This window comes from Diadema antillarum, unplaced genomic scaffold (assembly GCF_040938485.1).
Source record: "Diadema antillarum isolate AM-2024a unplaced genomic scaffold, OU_Dant_1.0 seq00000009_RagTag, whole genome shotgun sequence".
Taxonomy (NCBI): Eukaryota; Metazoa; Echinodermata; class Echinoidea; order Diadematoida; family Diadematidae; genus Diadema; species Diadema antillarum.
In genome coordinates this window covers 396,596-418,008 of record NW_027271131.1, presented here as the reverse complement: position 1 = coordinate 418,008, position 21,413 = coordinate 396,596, and the positions used below count along the sequence as shown (strand labels likewise).

The 21,413-nt window shown below is 38.3% G+C and overlaps 1 protein-coding gene across 1 annotated transcript in view; it reads right to left on the bottom strand.

Moving 5' to 3' along the window:
• Nucleotides 1–21,413, bottom strand: part of LOC139725031 (F-box/LRR-repeat protein 21-like) — a 54,651-nt gene that overhangs the window by 14,474 nt on the left and 18,764 nt on the right. The window contains exon 2 of the mRNA XM_071636120.1: nucleotides 14,983–15,173. Coding sequence (XP_071492221.1) covers nucleotides 14,983–15,160 — 178 coding nt within the window. The 5' untranslated portion in view covers nucleotides 15,161–15,173. The remainder of the gene's footprint in view (nucleotides 1–14,982; nucleotides 15,174–21,413) is intronic.

Sequence of the window (21,413 nt, the reverse complement as noted above, 5' to 3'; positions counted from 1 at the left end):
CTTCCGGCAACACTTTGCGGCACAAGCAAAACAAAAAAAACAAAAAAAACCCAAATCCAAGACCAACAATTCACCAGAACGAATCCACAGGGAAATTTATCTGATTAAATGGACAGGAAATTTTAGCAAACAATGCACGGACAACTTCAGCAAATTCAAACAAATGTTGAAGGATTGTTAAAAAAAAAAGAAGTATGTTTGAATGTCTCCAAGTCATCTTCAAAGATCACAACATCCTGTACAGTATTAAAGTCTATTAAAGGCACATGTCCACAGAGAAAATGATGCTGAGTTATCCTTGTATACAACTTGTAGGCCTACATTGTATACTGCAAAAGAGAACGTGAAATTAACAGCATACCAAAAAAACATAGTTACACGTCAAAATGATAATATGGCAACTCTTCTATAAAACCCAAGCAATGTCATGTTAAAAGTATTTCTGGACACATTTCTTGATGTTTGGGCTCTGAAGTTCAAACTCTAGGTGCAAACAGCGAATCAAAATGCAGTGTAAAACTGACAATTTAACAGCAAATAGTTTAAAAGCACACTGGAACACGCTTTAGTGGAGTACTTTATTTGAAAGATCAAAATATCCCAGATTAAAAGATAGAAAACTAACATGCGGAAATGTGCGCATTACAGAAAAATATTAGGTTTTTAAGGCGGCCTAATTTTCATTTCATTTCGCTTTGCGCATAACGAAGAAACTAGAAATACATGTTTATAATATTGAATTCTTTCCTAAACTATTCTAATCGAGAATTTCATTTAAAATTTTACGGTGAAATAAAGCTTGGAATTCAACGAAAGGTGAATTGCGTTCTTCGTCTCCGAACTTTGTCTTGCAACAAGAGCGGTGCCGAGCATGACTTAAAAGCGTAGTGGAATGCCAGACATCCCATTGTAACGCCTTGAACCCAAACATGTGTCTGCATGAACTACGAAGAGTTGCCACTCCATCTCTGTAACAACTCCCTGGTGCAAAGTTGCCTTTTCATTCCTTCAAGTCCCATTTTATCTGAGCCTTTCAAACCCGAGTTACTGCGTTAACGCTTTGGTTAATCTTCTTTACCAAGAATGTTAAAACAGTCCTTGCAAAATGTTGCTCGGATGTTGTCGTGGTTACTTTGGCCAATTCTACCCTAGCCAGCAAGGGATTACTCCCGACAACCCTTTTGTTAAAATGCTCTTGCATTTTATAACATTCCTTTGATACACTCAACATGCATGCGCGATCATCTTAACAGAATGACATACCCCTCGCTGACCACATGCATGGACTGTAGCCACACCCCCTTCTCACACGAACAGGTAGGTTGTTAGGGAAACCTACGTAAGTACCTGGAGAAGGTTTTTTGTGTGTTTCTGTTAAAACAGTACCCGTTGCTCTCTCCTGCAGTTTTATTGCCCAAGGCGAGGAATTTTGTTCTCCAGACACTATTCCGACGTCAGGGTAAGGTCTGTTAAAACGGAGCTTGATTAAATTGATTAGCTTGATTAGATTGATGAGCTTGATTAAAGAAAGGAATTGCCTTCTTCCTTAAAGGGTGTGTACAGTTCTGGTCGAGGTGTAGATTTAGCTTTTAACATTTTGCGAGATATTTAGAAACCACTCTATGAGATGTAAGGGGGACTGCAGTTCTAAGGGGTATCAAAAAATTATTCGATGAAAATCGGTTTTGAAATGGCTGAGATATCCCAAAACAAAGTGAAACAAAGAGATCATAATAAAGTTGTGGCACGTCGCCTTTTATTATTAGCACTTTTTGGGATATCTCAGCCATATGAAAACCAATTTTCATCAAATAAACGTTGAATCCTTCTTAACATTACATGCTCTTTAATATTTCATAAGAGGCTTTTCATTATCTCACTTACATGTAGGAATGTTCAAAACATGAATCCCTACCGCAACCAGTACTGTACAGTCCCTTTAAATCAGAAGACCTAAATCCTTTTCGGTTTGGGTGCTGCTTTATATATCAATATCTATTTCATTTCAGTCATTAGTGAGGGTTTCAGTCTGCCTAACAATAGTTAATTATGCATCATGACTGACATAGCAATGCATCTGACTCATTGCATAAAAATTGAATCATCTTGTCTTCCACCCCGTTTACAGTGCGAGGCTCGGCCGCTGCTGAGCCCACCTTCATTTCAGTGTAAACGCGCAAAAGGCCAAATGCGAGGCCACGCATTTGGCCACGCTCTGGAGGTGGTCTCGGCCGCGCTCTGGAGGTGGTCGCGGCCAAGCCCGGCCTTTTCTCAGCGTAAACGTAAATGGGGCCAAATGCGCAGCCAATTTTAGTCTGGCTTCCAAACCCTCTGCCTGTACTATTTCGCTGTTCAGGATGTTAACCCCCTCAATGTCGAAAACTAGCATAATCTAAGGTGGTTTTGTCCTGCAAAGGATTTCTTCCTTCGGCGAAGGCCTTTGCCCGAGCGGCGACTTCGTAGCCATGGAATTCATTTGGCAAAGGGTCTGAAAACCAGACAATACCAAATTGCATTTGCTTACAAGCAGAGCGCCACTACGACAAAATATTGAAAGGCTTGAATCAAAAGCGCGGCCGAGCCCGGCAGTGTAAACGGACAAAATTGCGGGCCCGGCCTCGCAATTGAGGCTGGGCTCGGCCGCGGCTCGGCCCAGCCCCGCACGGTAAACGGGGTCTTCTTATCTTGGATGCTTCCCAAATGGCCTGTCATAAAGTGTTCTAAAACCTGAATAGGTCTTTTACAATCACAGACATTTATCATCTATGTCTGTCTGGAAATGTAAAGTCATGGTCGTATTCCTCCCCCTCCCTCCCTCCCCCCCCCCCCCCCCCCAACCCCAATATCCATACCAGTGCAAACAGCATTGTTCTGGAATTTGACCGTGACCTATAGCTCTTGGAAGTAGGTGTAATGTAATGAAGGTGCCAGCCATGCTCAACACATTGAACTGCACTGTCATGGTTGACACTGGCACTATGTTTGTTTCAGTGTATGTTTCTGTCCTTACTAACCCTGTAGCCCCTACAGATTCTGTACATAATGGCCTATGATTCACTGGAAGGTACAGCAATATTGCTCTCATTTCGATAACATTGAATAATCTGAAATAGCTCACTGCATGTACATGTACTATACAGTATATTTTGTCTATTATAAGTTATACTCATTTGAATAAAGCCTTGAGACTTTACACCCAAAAGAACAGTGTGTCACAGTAATTCTGACATACATTTGTCGACCTTTGACTTTTTTTTTTCAAATTGCATAATCATATCATTTCATATGAAAACAGAAATATGATGGTAATAAATCATAAAACTATGATAAAACGGATGGGTAGTTGCAGACATTTTAGGGATTTATACGACAGGCCCTTTTGGGCATTTCAGTGACAAATGAGTTAAGTCATAAATTATATCTGTAATGTACAAGATACAACCCATTGGAGCTATGTCATAGAGCCCTCCTAGTCCCTGCCCTGCTCTGATAGAAGGGCATCGAAGCTATGGAATATGTTGCAGTCTTTTGATAAACAGTTACGTTCACATGAATTTCCTAAACATAAAGAGTTGCTGAAAGTTTCACTCTTCGATGATTAGCTTGTACTTTAGCCCCACGTAGACACACTCCAGAGTAAGCAATTTCAAAGATTAGTCGATGATTTAATAGAACCACATGACATCGCCAGGTTAACGCTCCATCCATAAGCTGCAGGGGGTCCCTAAGCATGGTTTATCATTGTGCTGACACGGTAATCAATTAACCTATAAGCCAAGTTGACCTCTCCATGAACCCTATTTCCCTTCTGATTCGGGTCAACCTCAAGAGTGTGTTGTACACTCCTGTATCCTCCCACATTGTCAGATATATTATGTACATGTAGTGTATACTTATTTCTTCTGGTTCTGTGGTTTAGTCAAGTGGGACTCTCTTTTCAAAATTCAATCTGTAAAATAAGGTGTTGTGTGGATGCGTGCTGTAGTTTAACCCGCTGAAGACGAGTCCCGAGTATACTCGGGCAGGTGTCTCTGGGAAATGTGTGTTGTAGCAAAATCAAACAGTCCTCAATGGACTAAAAACCTACAAGCTACAAGTTGTAATCATCAAAGTTCAAAATTTTGATTACAAATGTTATAATGTGAACGTAACTCTGGACGCTGGGCCTTAAGCAACTCCTATATGTATGCCATACTGTATTTAGTGAGTCTAATTTCTTGTAAATTGGAACTTCCTGCTGATTTCGTGAGTGGTTAAATTTACATTCGTGGAGTATAGTACTGAACGAAGAGAACGTATGCGTGCACGTCACATCTATGCCGGGATCAGAGTGAATATTTTTGTGTGTCTTAAAATTTGTGAATAGCACCTGACTCGCAAAATTCACAAAAATAAAAACTTCACAAAATTTTGCACACATACAGTATTTTTTTTGTATGCCTTGTGGTGGCAATTATTCAATATCACTGTAAAAGTTGAAATTATTGTGTTCCAGGATATTTCTTGCCACACCTAGGAAGAGACACATGCAGAAGACTACTAGTAAATATCACTAAAGTACAGTAGGTCAAACCTGTCAATAGCAGCCACCAAAGGGAGGCAAAAAGAGCACAGGCCATTATAGACAGGTGGCCACTATAGACAGGCTCTCCAACATGTCATGTGCATCTCTCACATTCAAGCAGGTGTACAGTCATGTATTATCACTGTATCCTTTTATATGTATTCACAAGTACATGTATGTGTATAGTATGCACATGTTTCATGCATTGAATAATGCCATTATTACCTCCGCCAAGGGAGGAGGTTATGTTTTCGTTACCGTTGGTTGGTTTGTTTGTTTGTTTGTTAGTTAGTTAGTTAGTTAGTTCATCCGTGTGCAAAATAACTAAAAAAGTAAAAGCGTGTAAATTAAATCTGTTCGACTGGACTTACTTCACTCAAGAGGGGAGGGGGACTCCGACACAACCATTCACCAACATACAAGTCGGTGATACGCAAAATTCCTTGACGTACAGACAATAGAGGTAGTAACATCGCCTATTCACCCTCCACCGGTGAATGCTCGCCAGCCAGCCAGAGCTGAAGAAGTGACTCGGACGAGTCACGAAACTGTTCTCTCCGTAATTTTCACAAGTAAGTCCAGTCGAACAGATTTAATTTACACGCTCTTAGCATACTATCTGGATGAATCAAAATCTACATCGATAAACTCAAAAAGTAGATAACGGATTTGGATGAAACTTGCAGGAAAGGTTTAGAATGATACAAGTAACAGATGATTAAATTTTGGTGGTGATCCAAGAATTTTTGGGGAATTTAAGAAGGATTTTTGATATTTTGGCAGGTAGGATCAATGAACTTGGGAGTTCAGGCTGTGCGTATTTGAGGTTTGCGCATGCGCGCACTAAAGTGCGTGCTCTAGTTTCTGCTAGGGCGAGGCGCGCCGCGCATCTGAGGATTCATGATGTAACAAAGGCTTCTATGTTGGGAAATCGGGCGATTTTTCAGTGGGTTGAAATCACTGATCTCAATGGAAGAGCAAGATCATCGGTGGAAAGTAGCTGCTTGGTGGAGGTCTGCGCTCTCGGAGTGCTTTTCTAGTTACCTCTGCCACAGATGTTAATTATGTTTTTGTCAGTGTTGGTTTATCGGATGTTTGTTGTTTCTTTGTTTGTTTGTCTGTGTGTAAAATATCTCAAAAAGTTGTAAATGGATTTGGATAAAACCTACAGGAAAAGTTGATGATCAATGACACAAGGTACAGATGATTTTTCACATTTTGGTAGTGATCTGGGCATATTTAATCTTTTGGCAAATAGGGCCAATGAGCCTGGGAGTTCAAGCTGCGCATATTTTAGGTTTACATACGCGCACTATAGGGCTCACACGGGTAAATAATTCCCAATGGAGACGTGTGTTAAAATTCAAAATTCAAAAAATTCTGTAAAATAGCTGGGAGAAATGAGGTGTTTCATCTTCACTAACCTGGATAAGTGAGCTATACCCTGTCATCCATCAAATTTCCAAGGCAGGTTCTTTGGCTCAAACTCTGTCCAAGGGTCTGCAAAGCCAGACTACAGTTGTACGAGTCCTTTTCACTCAAAAATCACCATTTCCGTACACGCACCCAATGAAATATAGTTCATAATATATATATATATATACTTCAAATTCCATGAGAAAAGCTATATATATATATATACTTCAAATTCCATGAGAAAAGCGTTCATCTTCAAACCAAAATGCAGTTTGTAGAGGAATTCATACTCAATATCTGCAGCTATTCAGTTTTATGCCAAACTGCATAAATGATTTTTAATTAATTTTTTTCTCCATTTATTTTGGTATCTTTGGTACAAATTTGTGAAGGGGTCTGGGACATTCCATTTTATTTACAGGTGTGAGCCCTAAAGCGCATGCTTTGCTCAAGGTGCCATGCAGCAGGAAACTTATATGATTAAGGTAAACACAAGGCTTCTTTATCATATTAGATGATAATCAGCATGTGTGTATGGGTGGAAATGAGCTCCTTCGCACAGGTCTGCATTGTCCAAGTGCTTTTCTAGTTGATCACATTATTGCACTCTATTTTTTCACATGTGCTATTTCACTCAATTTTTCATGAGTGGATTACTACACCAGAATGATCATTGAACTGTTGGCCATTCAGAGCAGAAAAACATGCTGAACTAATGCTAATGACTTGGCTGCAGCTCCCTATTGGTCTGTGGTCGCTGTACACAAGTTAAGATCCCTGAGTTCATTATTGACAGACATACTTCTTATTCTTAAGTGGTACAATGTAAGTAAGTTAGGACACTGACTAGCTGTGATATTTCAAACAACGAATCATGTTCGGTTGTTGGTCCACATACCCCAGTATTGGTATGTATGTGTGACAGAGTGTAGTGTAGTCTGTGAACAATACCTGTGGTATGCACTCACGTAGTTATGTTTTGACATCTTGTGGAACTTTCCCCCACCGTACTGTACGTAATTCATGTAGATGATTCCAGATAAATCATGTGTTTCATAATGATTGAGGATAATCAGCTTGCAGGGTCTGAGTATAGGCAGACTAACTCGGTGTACTTACTGGTAAGAATGGAAAAAGAATATGTGCCTTAGTGCAGAGAAAGCACTTGACCATTTTAGCGGCTGAATTACACTCTGGCTCCATCCGTACTTCAGAACAAATCTGATACTTACTGTACTTGCATTTCAACTAGAAGTATTTGTGAAAAGACATTTTTATACATTGGCAGTAAGGCACAGTGAGATACAGTGCAGGCTGACAAAGACATGCTTTTATGATTATTATTATGTCGTGCCAGCTACCTAGAGTTGCTGATTTCTTACTCAGAGTGAATATTGACTACCTTTTTTAATATCATAATTGTTCATGAATATGTTTATTTTTAGGACTCCCGGCTGTTGAACCAAAGTAGAGAACACACTCCAGAAAAACCCAATCGAAAGTTCACTGCTTTCTACACCAGTTTGGAGGATATTAATTGTGTGCTTCCTTATCAAGTCCGATGTACAACAATATTGAATATCCCTTTCTTAAACTCATTATCAAAAGGAAACACACGAATGCCACTGATAAAATGTAAACATTCACATTGTACCTCATCTCAAGAAAATGAACCTGGTATATATACACATATATATACCCAAGTTACACCAGGGAAATACGAATGACGAAGATTTACCAAGATTTTAAAAGGTCTGAGATTATGATCAAAGTGTGGCACAAATATCTAAAAATACTTTGTGCATGCCCCATAGTATGGTAAGCCCTATTCATTTTTTATTTCTTTCTTTTATAGGCTAAAGTAACAAGCCTCATGAAGTCATGATTATGCATTCAAGTTATCCAAAACCTCTGGACTAACATTGCTGCTTGATGACTAACAATCATTTCAGTCAATTGGTTCATTTTTATCTGTAAAATAACATCTGACAGTGAGTGGGTGTGTGTGTGTGTTACAATGTATTTGGGGGGATGAGATGCAGATGTTTTCATTGGTAAATGCAGCAATGATTGTTTTCGTTTCACATGAGAAAGATAAGAAGGGGATAGGGCAATATGCCTGAAGACAGATTTTGTTCGATCAGTTGAACTAGTGTAAATGCTGAATATTTTCGTGAATTTCTTGAGTTTAAAAAAACGCACAAAATAACAACTCTAATCGGACATGAATGTGACGTGCACGCATACATTTCTCAGTTCAATACTGGTACTCCATGATCGCAAATTTAACCACTCGCGAAAATGTCGGGAAGTCCGATTCATGAAAATTTGAACTCGCTAAATAAATACATGGCGTACAATGTGGGTCGCACTTAACTTTTTTTTTAACTAGCCAGGCGGACTACTTAGAATCAATTTTGACACTGAAGCAATATTTTGGCTAGCCAGACGGACTAGTTACTTCAGAATTTTATGATTTTTAGCTAGTCCGACATGATTTTGGGTGGCCAATGGCCAGCGGACCATCGCCAATTTCGAACCCTGATACAGTATGACATGAGATCTTTGATAGTTTATTGGAGAATTTTGTGTAACGCAGTGTTTTCATCTAGATGTATTGATAAGTTTGATCACGTTAACCCTAATCCTAACGGGTTTTTCAAAAAACTTGAAACCACCTGGGGGCCTTTTTGGCCCCCCTCCCCCTTAAGATCTCGGTCGTGGATCAAGCGATCCTCGCGAAAATTTGCACTAAGGTAGAGGCCAATGTAATCTTCAAGATTGTACAGTTAGATTTTTCAAATTTTAATTAATGTATTTCATATGAATTAATTTATGCTAATTTATGCAAAAACAATTTTTTTCCCCATAAATCCAAGACTTCTAATTTTTAGTGAACATATTCTTTTCAATATCCTGAACAATAATATTGAAGCAAAAATTTGGCTTCATAATCACTTCTTATGTATTTTATTGTTTATTGAATTTCTTATGTATTTTCTTTGTTTTTTACGTTTGGTTTTATTGTTTTTTCGTCAAAATTTGTCGCAGAAACTTTTTAAAGCATAATCAGGCCAAAATAAATCATTATCAGCCATTGAAAGTAAAAACATTTATTTTTATATGAATTAATTGCAAAAAGACAATTTACCTAGGATTTGTACACAAAATCATGTTTTTGAACAATTTTTGGGTCGACGAATTTTTTTCCAAAGGGGCGTGGCTTTCAAAACAGTATGTCCGGGAGCGACAAATTTGATCTCAAAAGTTGCACGATACTTGAAAGAAAAAAGTCATAAAATGTCGCGGCGAGAGCATCACGCGTTGCGGAATAATCATGCAAAACGTCGAGGGGGGGGGGGGCCAAAATGCCGCTATAGTGAGACTTATGTTTACATGGTTGCAGATCTTTGTGCAAGTCAATATCTTTTTGTACAAATTTATTCAAACTTTTTCTCTGCATGTACAAATTCATGTGATTACGTCTTGAGTGGAATACTACAGTGGCGAATCCAAAGGGGGGGGGGGGGGGGGATGCACCAGGCATGCACCCCCTCTTTATTTTTTGTTAGAACAAAAGAAATGAAAAATTTTTGATTTTGCAAAGCCGCCACCACTTTACGGAATTCCTGGATCCGCCCCTGTACTAGGCGCATTTTTTTTTTTTTGGGGGGGGGGGAGGGGATCTTACATTTATATATTTGTAAAAATACGATATTGATATCAAATATAATTCAAACTAGAAAAGCATTCTGAGAGCGCAGACCTCCACCAAGCAGCTACTTTCCACCGTGATCTTGCTCTTCCATAGAAATCTATGATTTCCACCCACTGAAAAATCGCCTGATTTCCCAAAATAGAAGCCTTTGTTACGTCAAAACCCTCAAGATGCGCGGCGCACCTCTCCCCAGCAGAAACTAGAGCACGCATTTCAGTGCGCGCATGAAAACCTCAACAAGAGACCTGGGGGTCATGCGCTCACCTGAGTATCGCAAGTTCACCTTCCATGCATTCTTGCAGACTCTAACATTGGAAACTTATAGTGGGGGTAGTTTTGAGAGCTGGGGGCATGGTGTCCATTTACATATTCCATCACACTGGTAAAAATACCTGCCAAGTACACTGTACTTTATAGAATGTTGGATTATGCAGCTTGGGAAAAAAAAAGAGACTTAAATCCCTATCACTTTTGATTAGAACTAGAGAAAAATATTATTGAATATTCATTAATTTAGGAGGTTTGGACCTCTGGGGCCCCCAAGGAAAGCATGGTGTCCATTCAAACACTTTGAGATCTTATCCCCATGGAAATGCTACTTGCCAAGTTTGGTGAAAATCCATTATGTTGTTTTCAGCAAGAAGATGAAAATTTAGGCCCACATTTGGACCCCCCCCCCCCCCCATCCCATCCCGCTTCCTTGGGTCCGAAGGGGGGGGGGGGGCACCCCTGATTCTCCCATGAACAAACTTGAAACAACGGTTATCAATATACTGACTCATTGTATTAACTTAGCTCAATCACTTCTGGTTCTAGAGAAAATCTGTAATGGTTCCTTACAGGAGGGGGAGGGGGGAGGTGGGACCCCTGGGGGCCCCCAGGCTGGGCATGGTGCCCATTTGATGGAATTGAGATTCTATCCCCCTAGGGATGCTACCTGTCAAGTGTGGTGAAAATTTGTGATATAGGGTTTTCCAGAAAAAGATGGAAATTTACGATTTCGGTCCAAATTTAGGCCCCCTGGGGTCCCCCGGGAGGGGCATGGTGCCCATTTGATGGGGATGAGATTCTTTTCTCCTAGGGATGCTACCTACCAACTTTGGTGAAAATTCATAATGGCATTTTCAAGACAAAGATGAAAATATACAATTTGGGCCCCATTAGGACCCCTCTCCACCCCCCCTCCCCTGGGTCCCACGGGGGGCACCCCTGATTCCGCCATGAACAAACTTGAAACTATAGTCATCAATGTACCAATTCATAGTATTAACTTTAAGCTCTATCACTTCTGGTTCTAGAGAAGAAGATTTTTTAAGATTCCTTAATTCTTTTTTTTTTTGGGGGGGGGGGGGGGGGTTTGGGCCCCTCTGCGGGCCCCCCAGGTGGGTTATGGTGCCCACTTGAAGAAATTGAGATCCTATCCCCCTGGGGATGCTACCTGCCAAGTTTGGTGAAAATCGGTTTAGGGGCTATTCCACAGGTTGGTGGACATGAGCTTAAAAAATCAAATTCAATATTTTTCTGTGTTATTTTCATTTTTAGTCCTTCACACATGATATTTTCAGGAACCAAAAATAAAAAGTTAATTTTCATATGTTTACTTTGGGAAAAAATGGTTGAAAGTTGTGACTTCCATCCTGTACAAAAATACACGAAAAATTGTGAAAAATGGAATATGGCATATTACCATTTCATTATTGCAACATCATGCCAGTTTATTCATTTCTGAATTTTAGAAGACTCAAATTACCTAAAATACACAACAGCTTTTCAAGTAAATTTGTAGAACTTGTTCAAAAATAAATATTGTAAGCCACTTAGGCGATGTAACGTGAGTAACCAAAAAAAACTGACTTTGTTTTCTGAGAGAACAATTCTTCACATTAAATTGGTGGGATTTGAAATTCTCTTCCTTCAAACAAACTTTGACAAGGTGATGACTACCAAAATCACAACAGAATACTAATCTTTATAAAAATGATGAAGAAAAACTGTAACGTGAGTAACCTTGTAACGTGAGTAACCATTTTGTAACGTGAGTAACCAGCAAAAATTATGAATTCAGGTAACATTTACTGTGGGATGGCAAATTTTAAGTCTTGTGGTAAGCTTTGAAGTTATTTTTGGTTCATTAAAAGTGAAATGAGAGTACCCCTCTCTGATGTGACTCTTTCCTCATCAAAAATAAACAAATAAATGAATAAATATGAGCTTGGTACATGGCATTGTCAATTTTGGAAACACATGCTCTTTTCTACAAGGTGTTCCCAGATGTCAAAGTGGGAAAGTATAGGGCCTAAGTAAAATTTACTGAACTTTGTCTCAATCATGTCCAACTTTCAAACAAGCTTCCCCACAATGTTTGTTTTTAAAATATGTAAATATCAAGTGAACTTCATATTGGAAATTAGTGCTCTTCACAAAGTATCATTACCATGTCCCATTCTGCATGAGCTCCCAGAGATCTAGAGATTCTTGTGTACATAGTGAACCTACACGTAAGTGAGCATGCTGAATGAATGAGTGCAATTTGTGCAAGGATGGTGGAGATTCATAAGAATCATGAACTCTGACAGTGCTGGTACCCAGCAGTACATTTGGAAAACTGTGCACAGAAGATAACCGATAAATGAAAGCTGTTGAGGAGAGCACCACACATGACCTAGTCGATTACAACATACTGTAGTTTGGTGCCTCAGTTCCTCCAACATAACAAGCGTCACCAGGCATAGTATATGAGGACCAGACATGCAACCAAACAACCAACAATAATTATTCTAAAGAAGCCCTCATTTAGGTTCATTTCAGCAAAAATTACACCTGTATTGCTCAAGATAAGATCCAGAGTACCTACTGGAATCAAAGGCAGGTTAATAGTCTTTTTTACAGTGGCAGTGTGGCATTCTGGGTCTCAGCACTCCCACGTCAACACATTAGACAATCTTGCCCACATAGAAGGAAACTGTGCTGGATGGCTAACCAGATCATGTGAAAAAGGATTTCTCTGGTCAGATGGCCCAGCATCATAATTAAAAAACAGAAACATGGCAGCATCACTGTACACACTGCATAGATAAACTCTAGATTTAGTGGAACTTTTTAGACACATCCGATGGCCAGTGACTAGTGGACAGGATAGCTATATTTGTGAAACATCAAATGTGGGGTAAAGTAAGGATCAGAAAAGCTAATATGTGTGATGCTACTACATCTGTTGCTGCAGTTAAGGGCATGAAGGGTGTAACAGTGGCAGTCCTGTCACAAGCTGAGATGAAGGCTAGAAATTTTCTTCATATTGGTATCATATATGAAGCCACACACCCCATTCCAGGAATCACAAGCATAAATCGTATCTATTTTTTCAAAAGCTTATAGGTGATCTCAAAATTCCTGATTTCTGCGGATGCAGCAAGTCAAGTTTAACCAGAGTCAGAGGAGGCACAAGAGAACCCATCTATCTATTAGAGACTGGTATACAGTGGAGTAAGACAGAAGAATATATCCTGGAGAAGTAATTGCTGTTGGCCAAGAGAATAAGTACATATCAAGTATAATGTACACTGTATCTGTAATGGAGCAAGTTGGGATGCATTGGAAATGGCCCAACCCTTGTAATCTTTTACATGAAATAGAAGATGTTTAATGAAAAAAAAATTGTAGATGCACCAGCTATCAATATTGGCAATAATTGTGGACACTTTAACTTTCAATACAAACACATATCAGCTGGATAGTATGGTCAAAATGCAGGTTAAATGACATGGACAGTAGTATCAAGAACGGAGAGCTCAATGTGAACATTTGATTTGGATTTGTAGTCTATGTCTAGGGTCTATTGTTATAGCCAATTAGAAGAGTATTTAATTATGTTTGTCTATTTTTTATACTTACTGTTCTTTTTTAATTGATGCTGAAGCAAGAAATTAAATTGAATGCATTTGTTGAGTTTTTTTCATTTGCAAAGCCCATGCCAGATCTCATACAGTATAGAAATAGCATACAAACTGTCCAATTTAGTAAAAGAGAAAAGGAAACGTACTCAGAATGTTATCTTTAAACATAAACTGGTCTCTGATGTCCTACACACATTATTTCAGAAAAAGAAACTTGAATGCTACACACATTATTAATTTTTTTGTGACGTTTATATTGAGGACCATACATGGACAAAATGTAACGTGAGTAACCGTAACGTGAGTAACCACCTTATCTGCACCCCAAGAAAAATCCATGCGTTTGTTATTTTTCATACTATATACAAAGTTTGTCTCCCTACTGTACTTCTTTGAAATGGATATAATTAACTTTCATAAAGGCTTGGTATGAGGACACTTTTCACTTTTGTCGACTTTTCATTTTATGCATGTCCAAATCATGTAACGTGAGTAACCGACACATTTTAAAGATTTGCCAGGAGCATATCGAAATTTCTCAAGTTTTGTTTTTATACAAAGGATAGTCAGACTGTATACTTTGTTGTGATAAAAAGTTGTTTGGTTCATATCTATAATAAGGGAGTTACAGCTCCAGGAATGAGTGAAGGTTTCTCCAAGTGTAACGTGAGTAACCGTGGAATAGCCCTTAGGGGTTCTCAAGAAGAAGACGAAAATGTAAAAAGTTTACACACGCCGGACGAAGAACGATCGCAATAGCTCACTTCAAGCTAAAAATGCGCAGCTTGAACTCCAGTTCATTGACCCTACCTGGCAAAATACCGAAAATCCTTCATAAAATCCATAAAAATTTCCTGATCACTACTAAAATTTTATCATTTGTTACTTGTGTCATTCTCAACATTTCCTGCAAGTTTCATCCAAATCTGTGCGCAACTTTTTGAGTTATTTTGCACACGGACAAACTAACTAACGAACGAACGAACAAACAAACCAACGGTAACGAATCCATAACCTTCTCCCTTGGCGGAGGTGATAAAGAATACCACCAGAAAACAAGATTGTTTGTGTGTGTCACTGTATTTGTGGTTAACAGCATTCCCTGAGGCACTTTAATCTAGTGTTTTCCTGAATGTTACATTACTTTACAGTTGCAGTTTTTCAACAGAAATTCCCAAATCAAAGATCTTGTAAATGCCGCATGAACTTCAATTACAGCTGTGGTGGCGCCAAGAAATACCGCTAATGACGCACAAAGACAGCCCGAAGATGGCTGGAAAACCTCAAACCACCGGGCTTCGGAATTAAATTACGTAGTGGCTGCACACATACGACGCTCGGAGACGAACACACGCAATCGACTCACACAGAACCAAGCATGGTCTACTTACCTCTGGAGGGCATCCCGACCATCTGCTTGCGAAGTCTCTCCCGGCGGTCGCCCATCGACATCTTGGAGAAGGGCGAGTAGAACGTGTCTTTCTTTGCGGTGATCTGGGGTGCGACGATGCACGTCAAGGGATCCTTCACTGTGGTTACAGCCTTCATGAAGGGGCTGTTGAATGCCATGACTCCTCCTCAACTGCAAGGCAAAGAAAGACACACACATGTACACCGAAAAAAAAAATAGTTAAATACATAAATTACATTTATGCATGAGTGAATGAAAACTTACATCATCATAAGGGGGGGGGGGGGATAAGTTTGAAATGAAGTTTCACTTGATGTTCAATTACACTTCCTCAACGGGTTAATGGCTGCAGCTTCAGCAAAGTTGTGGAATATCAAGTTTAACATATTTTCACAACATTGTAATATCCATCAGAACTAAATCTGCAACTTACATGTAGCTGATGCCACCATGTCAACAGCTCCCAAGTCCTCTACTGATCTGCAAATTGTATCTCAAACTTGAACATTCAAGTACTTTCTCGTTCTAAACCTGATTTTGATGAAGCTTAGACTATACCGTGTAGTTTTACTCTATTAACTATCAGTAAACTATACAAGGTGTGCCATTTAGGTTATATTTCCACTTCTTGAAGGTGCATCTTAAATCTTCCTTAAATCTTTACTTACAGAAAAAAAAAAATACAGGGTATTGGTAAGAGTTCAAACGTCCGTATCTTCTACTGGCAAAGATTTCAGCAACAACAAAAAAGTTTGGCTGTTTTTGCTGTTGCTTTTTGAACTTTTTTTCCAATGTTGAAGTGGAACTGAAATGTGCCCCAAAATTTCAAAGAACAAAAATGTACAAAATGAAAAAAAAAAAAAAAGCAGCTCAACTTCAGAAAATGAGTGATGATCAGTTTTGATGGCCAGCAGCAAAAGAAAAGAAAGTGAATAGACCAGTTCCACTTTGCGCATGAGCAGAAAAAGGTTATATTTGTACCAACAGGCATTTGGGGTTTGTTAACTCACTGCAATAAGCATCTGTGAGGTGATGATTATTCATGTACATGTATCTTTTATATTGATATAGATAGTGCTTGCCAGCACATCCACCTGACAGCAAGCCTGGTATTTGGCAATATCAAAAGAAAATGTTGGTAATGCATTCAATACAATACAATGAAATGGATGCCTCCTGAAATGTCAATTGGCCATTCTGGTCACCTGGTCTAAACGCAAGTTCATTCTTTGTTTGAATATGAATTCATAAATTGTTATGTCGGGCCAGCTTATGCATCATGTAGCTTTGAAAACGAGTGAAGTGCCTAACCAGCTGAGAAAAAAAGAAAAGTCATTTGTACCAATGTGTACATGAGCTAATTACGAACTGGCTTATTATGTCTTACGCACTTAATTTCTTGGTACATCTATTTGTAAAGTACTATAAAACCACAAATTAAAATGCATATGAATTTCTTACTGTAGTTAAATTGTATTAAATGCATTGGGTGCCAACGGCAATTCGCGAAAATTTCATACTGCAAATATTTCTTGCTTTACAGTACCTGTACTGTTGCTGATTCTTATTATGGTATGCAATATTGCAAGATGTTGCCAGCTTGTGGGTGGATTTGGGGAGTTTCCAACAATTTGCTGAATTATTCTGGCGCCAATCTTCCCCTCTTTTGAAAGCTGGGATTATTGCTGGAGCCAGTTCCTTCAAGCTGAATGCTCAAGGAATAATTTTTCATGGGATCACATTACAATTTGCTGTGTGTTTTATATGAGTGCTACACAAAATGTTTTGTGTGTAACAGTTTCTTTACATAGGATTGTCCAGAACTTTGTTTATAATATTCTCCCAGGATTAAAACTGTTGATCGAATTTGAGAAGTGAAATTATTAGCCAATGCTCATTGCTTAAATCTGTCATCAGAAAAGATTCACATGTGCGTCTGCAGGCTCTGCTACAATAGAATTATTGATTGATTGACTACTAGTATGCTATTTAAAGGTACTGTTTACCATTGGGAGCAGCGATTTATAAAAAAAAAATGTTCGAGTTATCACATTTGATGCATATCATATACATGTAACATCCTACCATAAAAAAAGTGCAATAAAGCCTAAAATATAGGGAGATATCACTGATTTTCTCAATAAACCATAATTGTAGAGAAACAATCTTATTGTATTAAACTACTGTTCACATTCTGTATAATAACAATACTTAACACTGATTATGCTGATTAACATTTTTACACTGGTTGTTTGTATCCTAACTCACATTTTAAAACTATTTTTATGCACTAAAAAAGTTGGGCTTTTGTTTCATACAATACTGCAAATGGCAAATGATGCCTTTACAGCACTGCTTTGTCATCCGCCAAAGAGAATAAACGGAAATCTGAACATAGGGCATTTATCGCCAGTTGTGCTTTTTTTTTTTTTAATCGTAGTTCAGAATTTTAAAATTGACTAATTGAAAGATGTTTTCATACAAGAGAAATTATTCCAGGTAGACCTTGCCAGTTTCATTTACATCCCAGCAAAATATGACTTTTTTTTTTTTTTTACAGTGATGTTTTGTTTTCTCTTTCAAACTTGATATTGGCATAGCAATGTATTCATTGCCCTCAATGTGTATTCTTCCTGATATTGATCTTGGGTTATTTCAGCAAATATGCTTCTTTGGAAGTACTAAATAAAACAACAATAAAACCCTGATGTCAGTCAAAGTAGTGATGAAGAAGTCACACTGACAATGAAACCAAAGAGTAGCATGAAAAGGCATCGCTGTGCAAAGATATTGGCTTTACAATGTGGGCGAGGGAGGCTCGTTTCACATCAAATACATGATGTATTCTTGGATTATCAGAAATTAAAATGAACCTGCCATACTCCTTCTCTGAGCCTAACAAAAGCTAAATGAAATGCCACAATGAAAGGGCTTCTCATGAACAGCATGAAAAATAGAAGATAAGTCTGGGCTACATTTGGAGAGGCATTTCACTACTCTATCAAACTGTAGATACCAAGACATTTCTTGGGCTACAAGGAACTTACAAAGAGCCATTACCCGAAGTGTTGCTATGGTAATGCCAATCATCGTCCTTCACTGTGATTGCCAAATTACTTATAGTACCAAGTCTTCTGAATCTTGGTATACAACTTGTAGATCTAGGAAGTGTGACACATACTTCAAGTTCAAAGAGGAAATTGCACATTGTAGTCTCCAATACTCAACTTTGGCTGTTTTCTTTTTTCAGTTAATTTCAAAGAAGCACTGACTACCTACGATTTCCGAAGGCATTTTGCATTTCACATTTGAGAGGTGCCACACATTGATCCGAATTTACATGTATTTTAATGGGAGTATCCGTTCAACCATGTATTCAAGTTATTCCTGAATATCTTGAATGAACACTGGCTCGAGGTGAAATCTGCAAATGGCCAAAACAAGCATAAAAGATAAATAGCACTGTACATGCATGGGAGACCTAAAATTGATCTGCTGCACTGTCGGATTTGTCCCCGGATACAACAATACATGTTTTCCAGCACTCGGAAGAATTCCACCTCTAGTCTGCTTCTCATTCCCGCTATTCATCAAAACCTTTCGGCACTATAAATAGCTCCGCCGATTACAGGATGGGACATAAGTACTTACATCTCACTCTTACGACACATACATAACACAGGTTTGCTGTTGCTTCACTGGAAAATGGATGTAAACAAATACTGGCGTGAGGTATCATACAAAATGTATTAATACATTGTACTGTGCCGAGACAGAGAAAGAAACCATCACAAGTGTCAATGTATGGCATGTGCAAAAAAACTGGTTGCAAAGCCAAAATGAGCAAATCTTGTTATGAAAGAGTTCAGGGAAAATGGTCAAAAAGTAATTTTTTCCATAATTTGATTGTGTTCACTTTAATGTCTTGTTGTGCAACAGCAAATTGTGCAAAAACGCTTTCCTGTACAGTTGTTTTCCAAAGGCTTCTCGCTTACATCATTATCCTGTGGTACAAAATGATGCATAGCCTGAACAACAACAAAACATTTGAGAAAACAGGTATTTGAATGACAACAATGACCAAGGCACTCCCTTGCCAGGCATGTAATGTCTTCAAAATTTGCACCTATTGACACTTCTTAAATCACAAAAAAGCATGTCAAGTATTTTTCTGACAACCTTCCGTACGCAACATGCTCAAAGGAAGCAAACATATTTTGTAATATTCCTTTTATTCATTTTGATTCCTTGTAGCATTATCCAGTCGTCTTGGGTGTAAAACATTTTATGTGTGTATTTTGTTTTGCTGTTTTTTCTTTCAAAAGAATGTTATTCTTAGCTATGCGCTGAGTGTGTGTCTACAAAAGAAGCTATTTGTGATATGTACCAAGTGCGCTGCTGATTTATACCTCAACAGTGAACTGTCAACAATGAGTACCATCATCTATTAAAGTTAAATCAATCAGTTCAAAGTCATTAATGCAAGGGGGAACTTAAATAAGCAAACCAGAAAGGCAATTAAACCTGATGTAACAAGTAAATAAGAGGAGGGGAAATACAATTGTATGACAGGGAATTGAGATACAACATTCTATATATGGTAACCAAACAAACAAAAATGTCGGAGGCAAATATATGGTTGGAGTGATTTGCAATCAGTACAATGCAAGACCAATTAGGTTCCTGCACTGAGTGACAACTGAGGGATGACTTGCAGAATAGATGAGGTATGATGTAGGCTCACCTGCATGCTAACCTGTCTGTGGGGAATAAATAAACTCCTACCCCACCCCCATCGGCAATTACCTCTAAAACTGTCCTTAGAATTACAGCTATTGAACACAGAACACACTTTGCATCAGCACACAGGTTCATGGAGCACATATTTTTTCGTTTATCAAGACGAAGACTTCAACTCTCCCGCTCTGTAGCCATTTTTTTTTTTCTCAAAACCTCACGCTCTTGCATTTCAGTTTGAATTAATGAAATACTCCTGCTCTAACTGAGGTGCAGTTTCTCCTGCCCAACTTTATAAGGCTAAGATTAGGACAAGATAACATACTATAAACCTACAGTTGCAGTACTTGAAGAAATCCATCTCCAATTTTACCAATTTCATACAAAAGGGGAAAAAATATATCCCTGTTGAACAATGCGAAAATGATCAAAATCGGATGAGAAATACATGTAAAGGAAGTAATGACATTTTGCAATTTCAATTTTTTTCCCGAAAGCACTTCTTGTGTTATTGAATATCAAATCAGCAAGTTGATGATGTCATGCTCTCACAATTTCTTGTTCATTATTGTACAGGAATGACAAAAATCTCATACTTCAGCTGTATTTAGTATAAAACTTGCCTTAAAACCACCCAACATAAAAAAGAACAAATTTTAACTCTGATACATTTTGGTATTTAAAGGGAATATGCTTTTATCTGTCCTAGCTAGAAATAACAATTTTTCTGAATTCCATATGTACATACTATGAAAAATTGTGAGGGCGTGACATCTCATCATCAACTCACTCATTTGAATATTCATATGGACTGGTCAAGAAATATTTTTTCTGAAGAAATGAGAAATTTCAAATGTCATGTCTTTTTTAGTTCTTACCCAATTTTTGTCATATTTCAATGTTCTGTTAGGTTTCTTTTTTTTTTCCTTTTTCTTTTAGAGTTTATTAGTTTTTTTGGGGGGTGGATTTCCTTTTTTTAAAGCGATACAGGACCACCCTACACCACGGCATGCTTTGTGCACTTGATTTTCCCTGTACACAAACATACTGTGCCCATGCTTGCATGATCAGAGTTTCCAGTTTGCAAGGGGGTCCAGGCATAAGAATCTTCCGTTTAACGAGATGCTTTTTGATAGGATGGAGCCTGTGTCAATTTGTACAAATACAAGTGTACGTCAAACCTGTCTGAGTGGCCACCTGTTCACAGCATCCACCTGTATTATGAGGCCAAAACAAACTCCCCTGCCAAAAAATTGCAAGTTTAAAGGTCCAGTCTATCTTTGGGAAAAGTCATTTAAATTTTTTTCACGATATGACATTTGATGCATTGTATTTGTAGGTCAGTGGTATCATCAAACATCTTGCCATATAAAATTTTTGCAATAAAGCCTAAAATATTTATAAGGAAATATCTGCATTTTTCTCAATAAACCATAACTGTAGACAGTTTAGTCTGGAAACATTTTACAGTATATAGAACCGTCCACATTTTGTATATTCAACACAACTTAATATCGATTTTACTGCTTCAAATTTTTACAGTGGTCATTTCTATCCCTAAATCACATTTCAGGACTATTTTTGAAAAAGCACTAATACTGGGTTTGTGTTTCATCTGCAAATGGTAAATTATGCCTTTAAGCTCCAACATATAATGAGCTGCCATCTTCCATT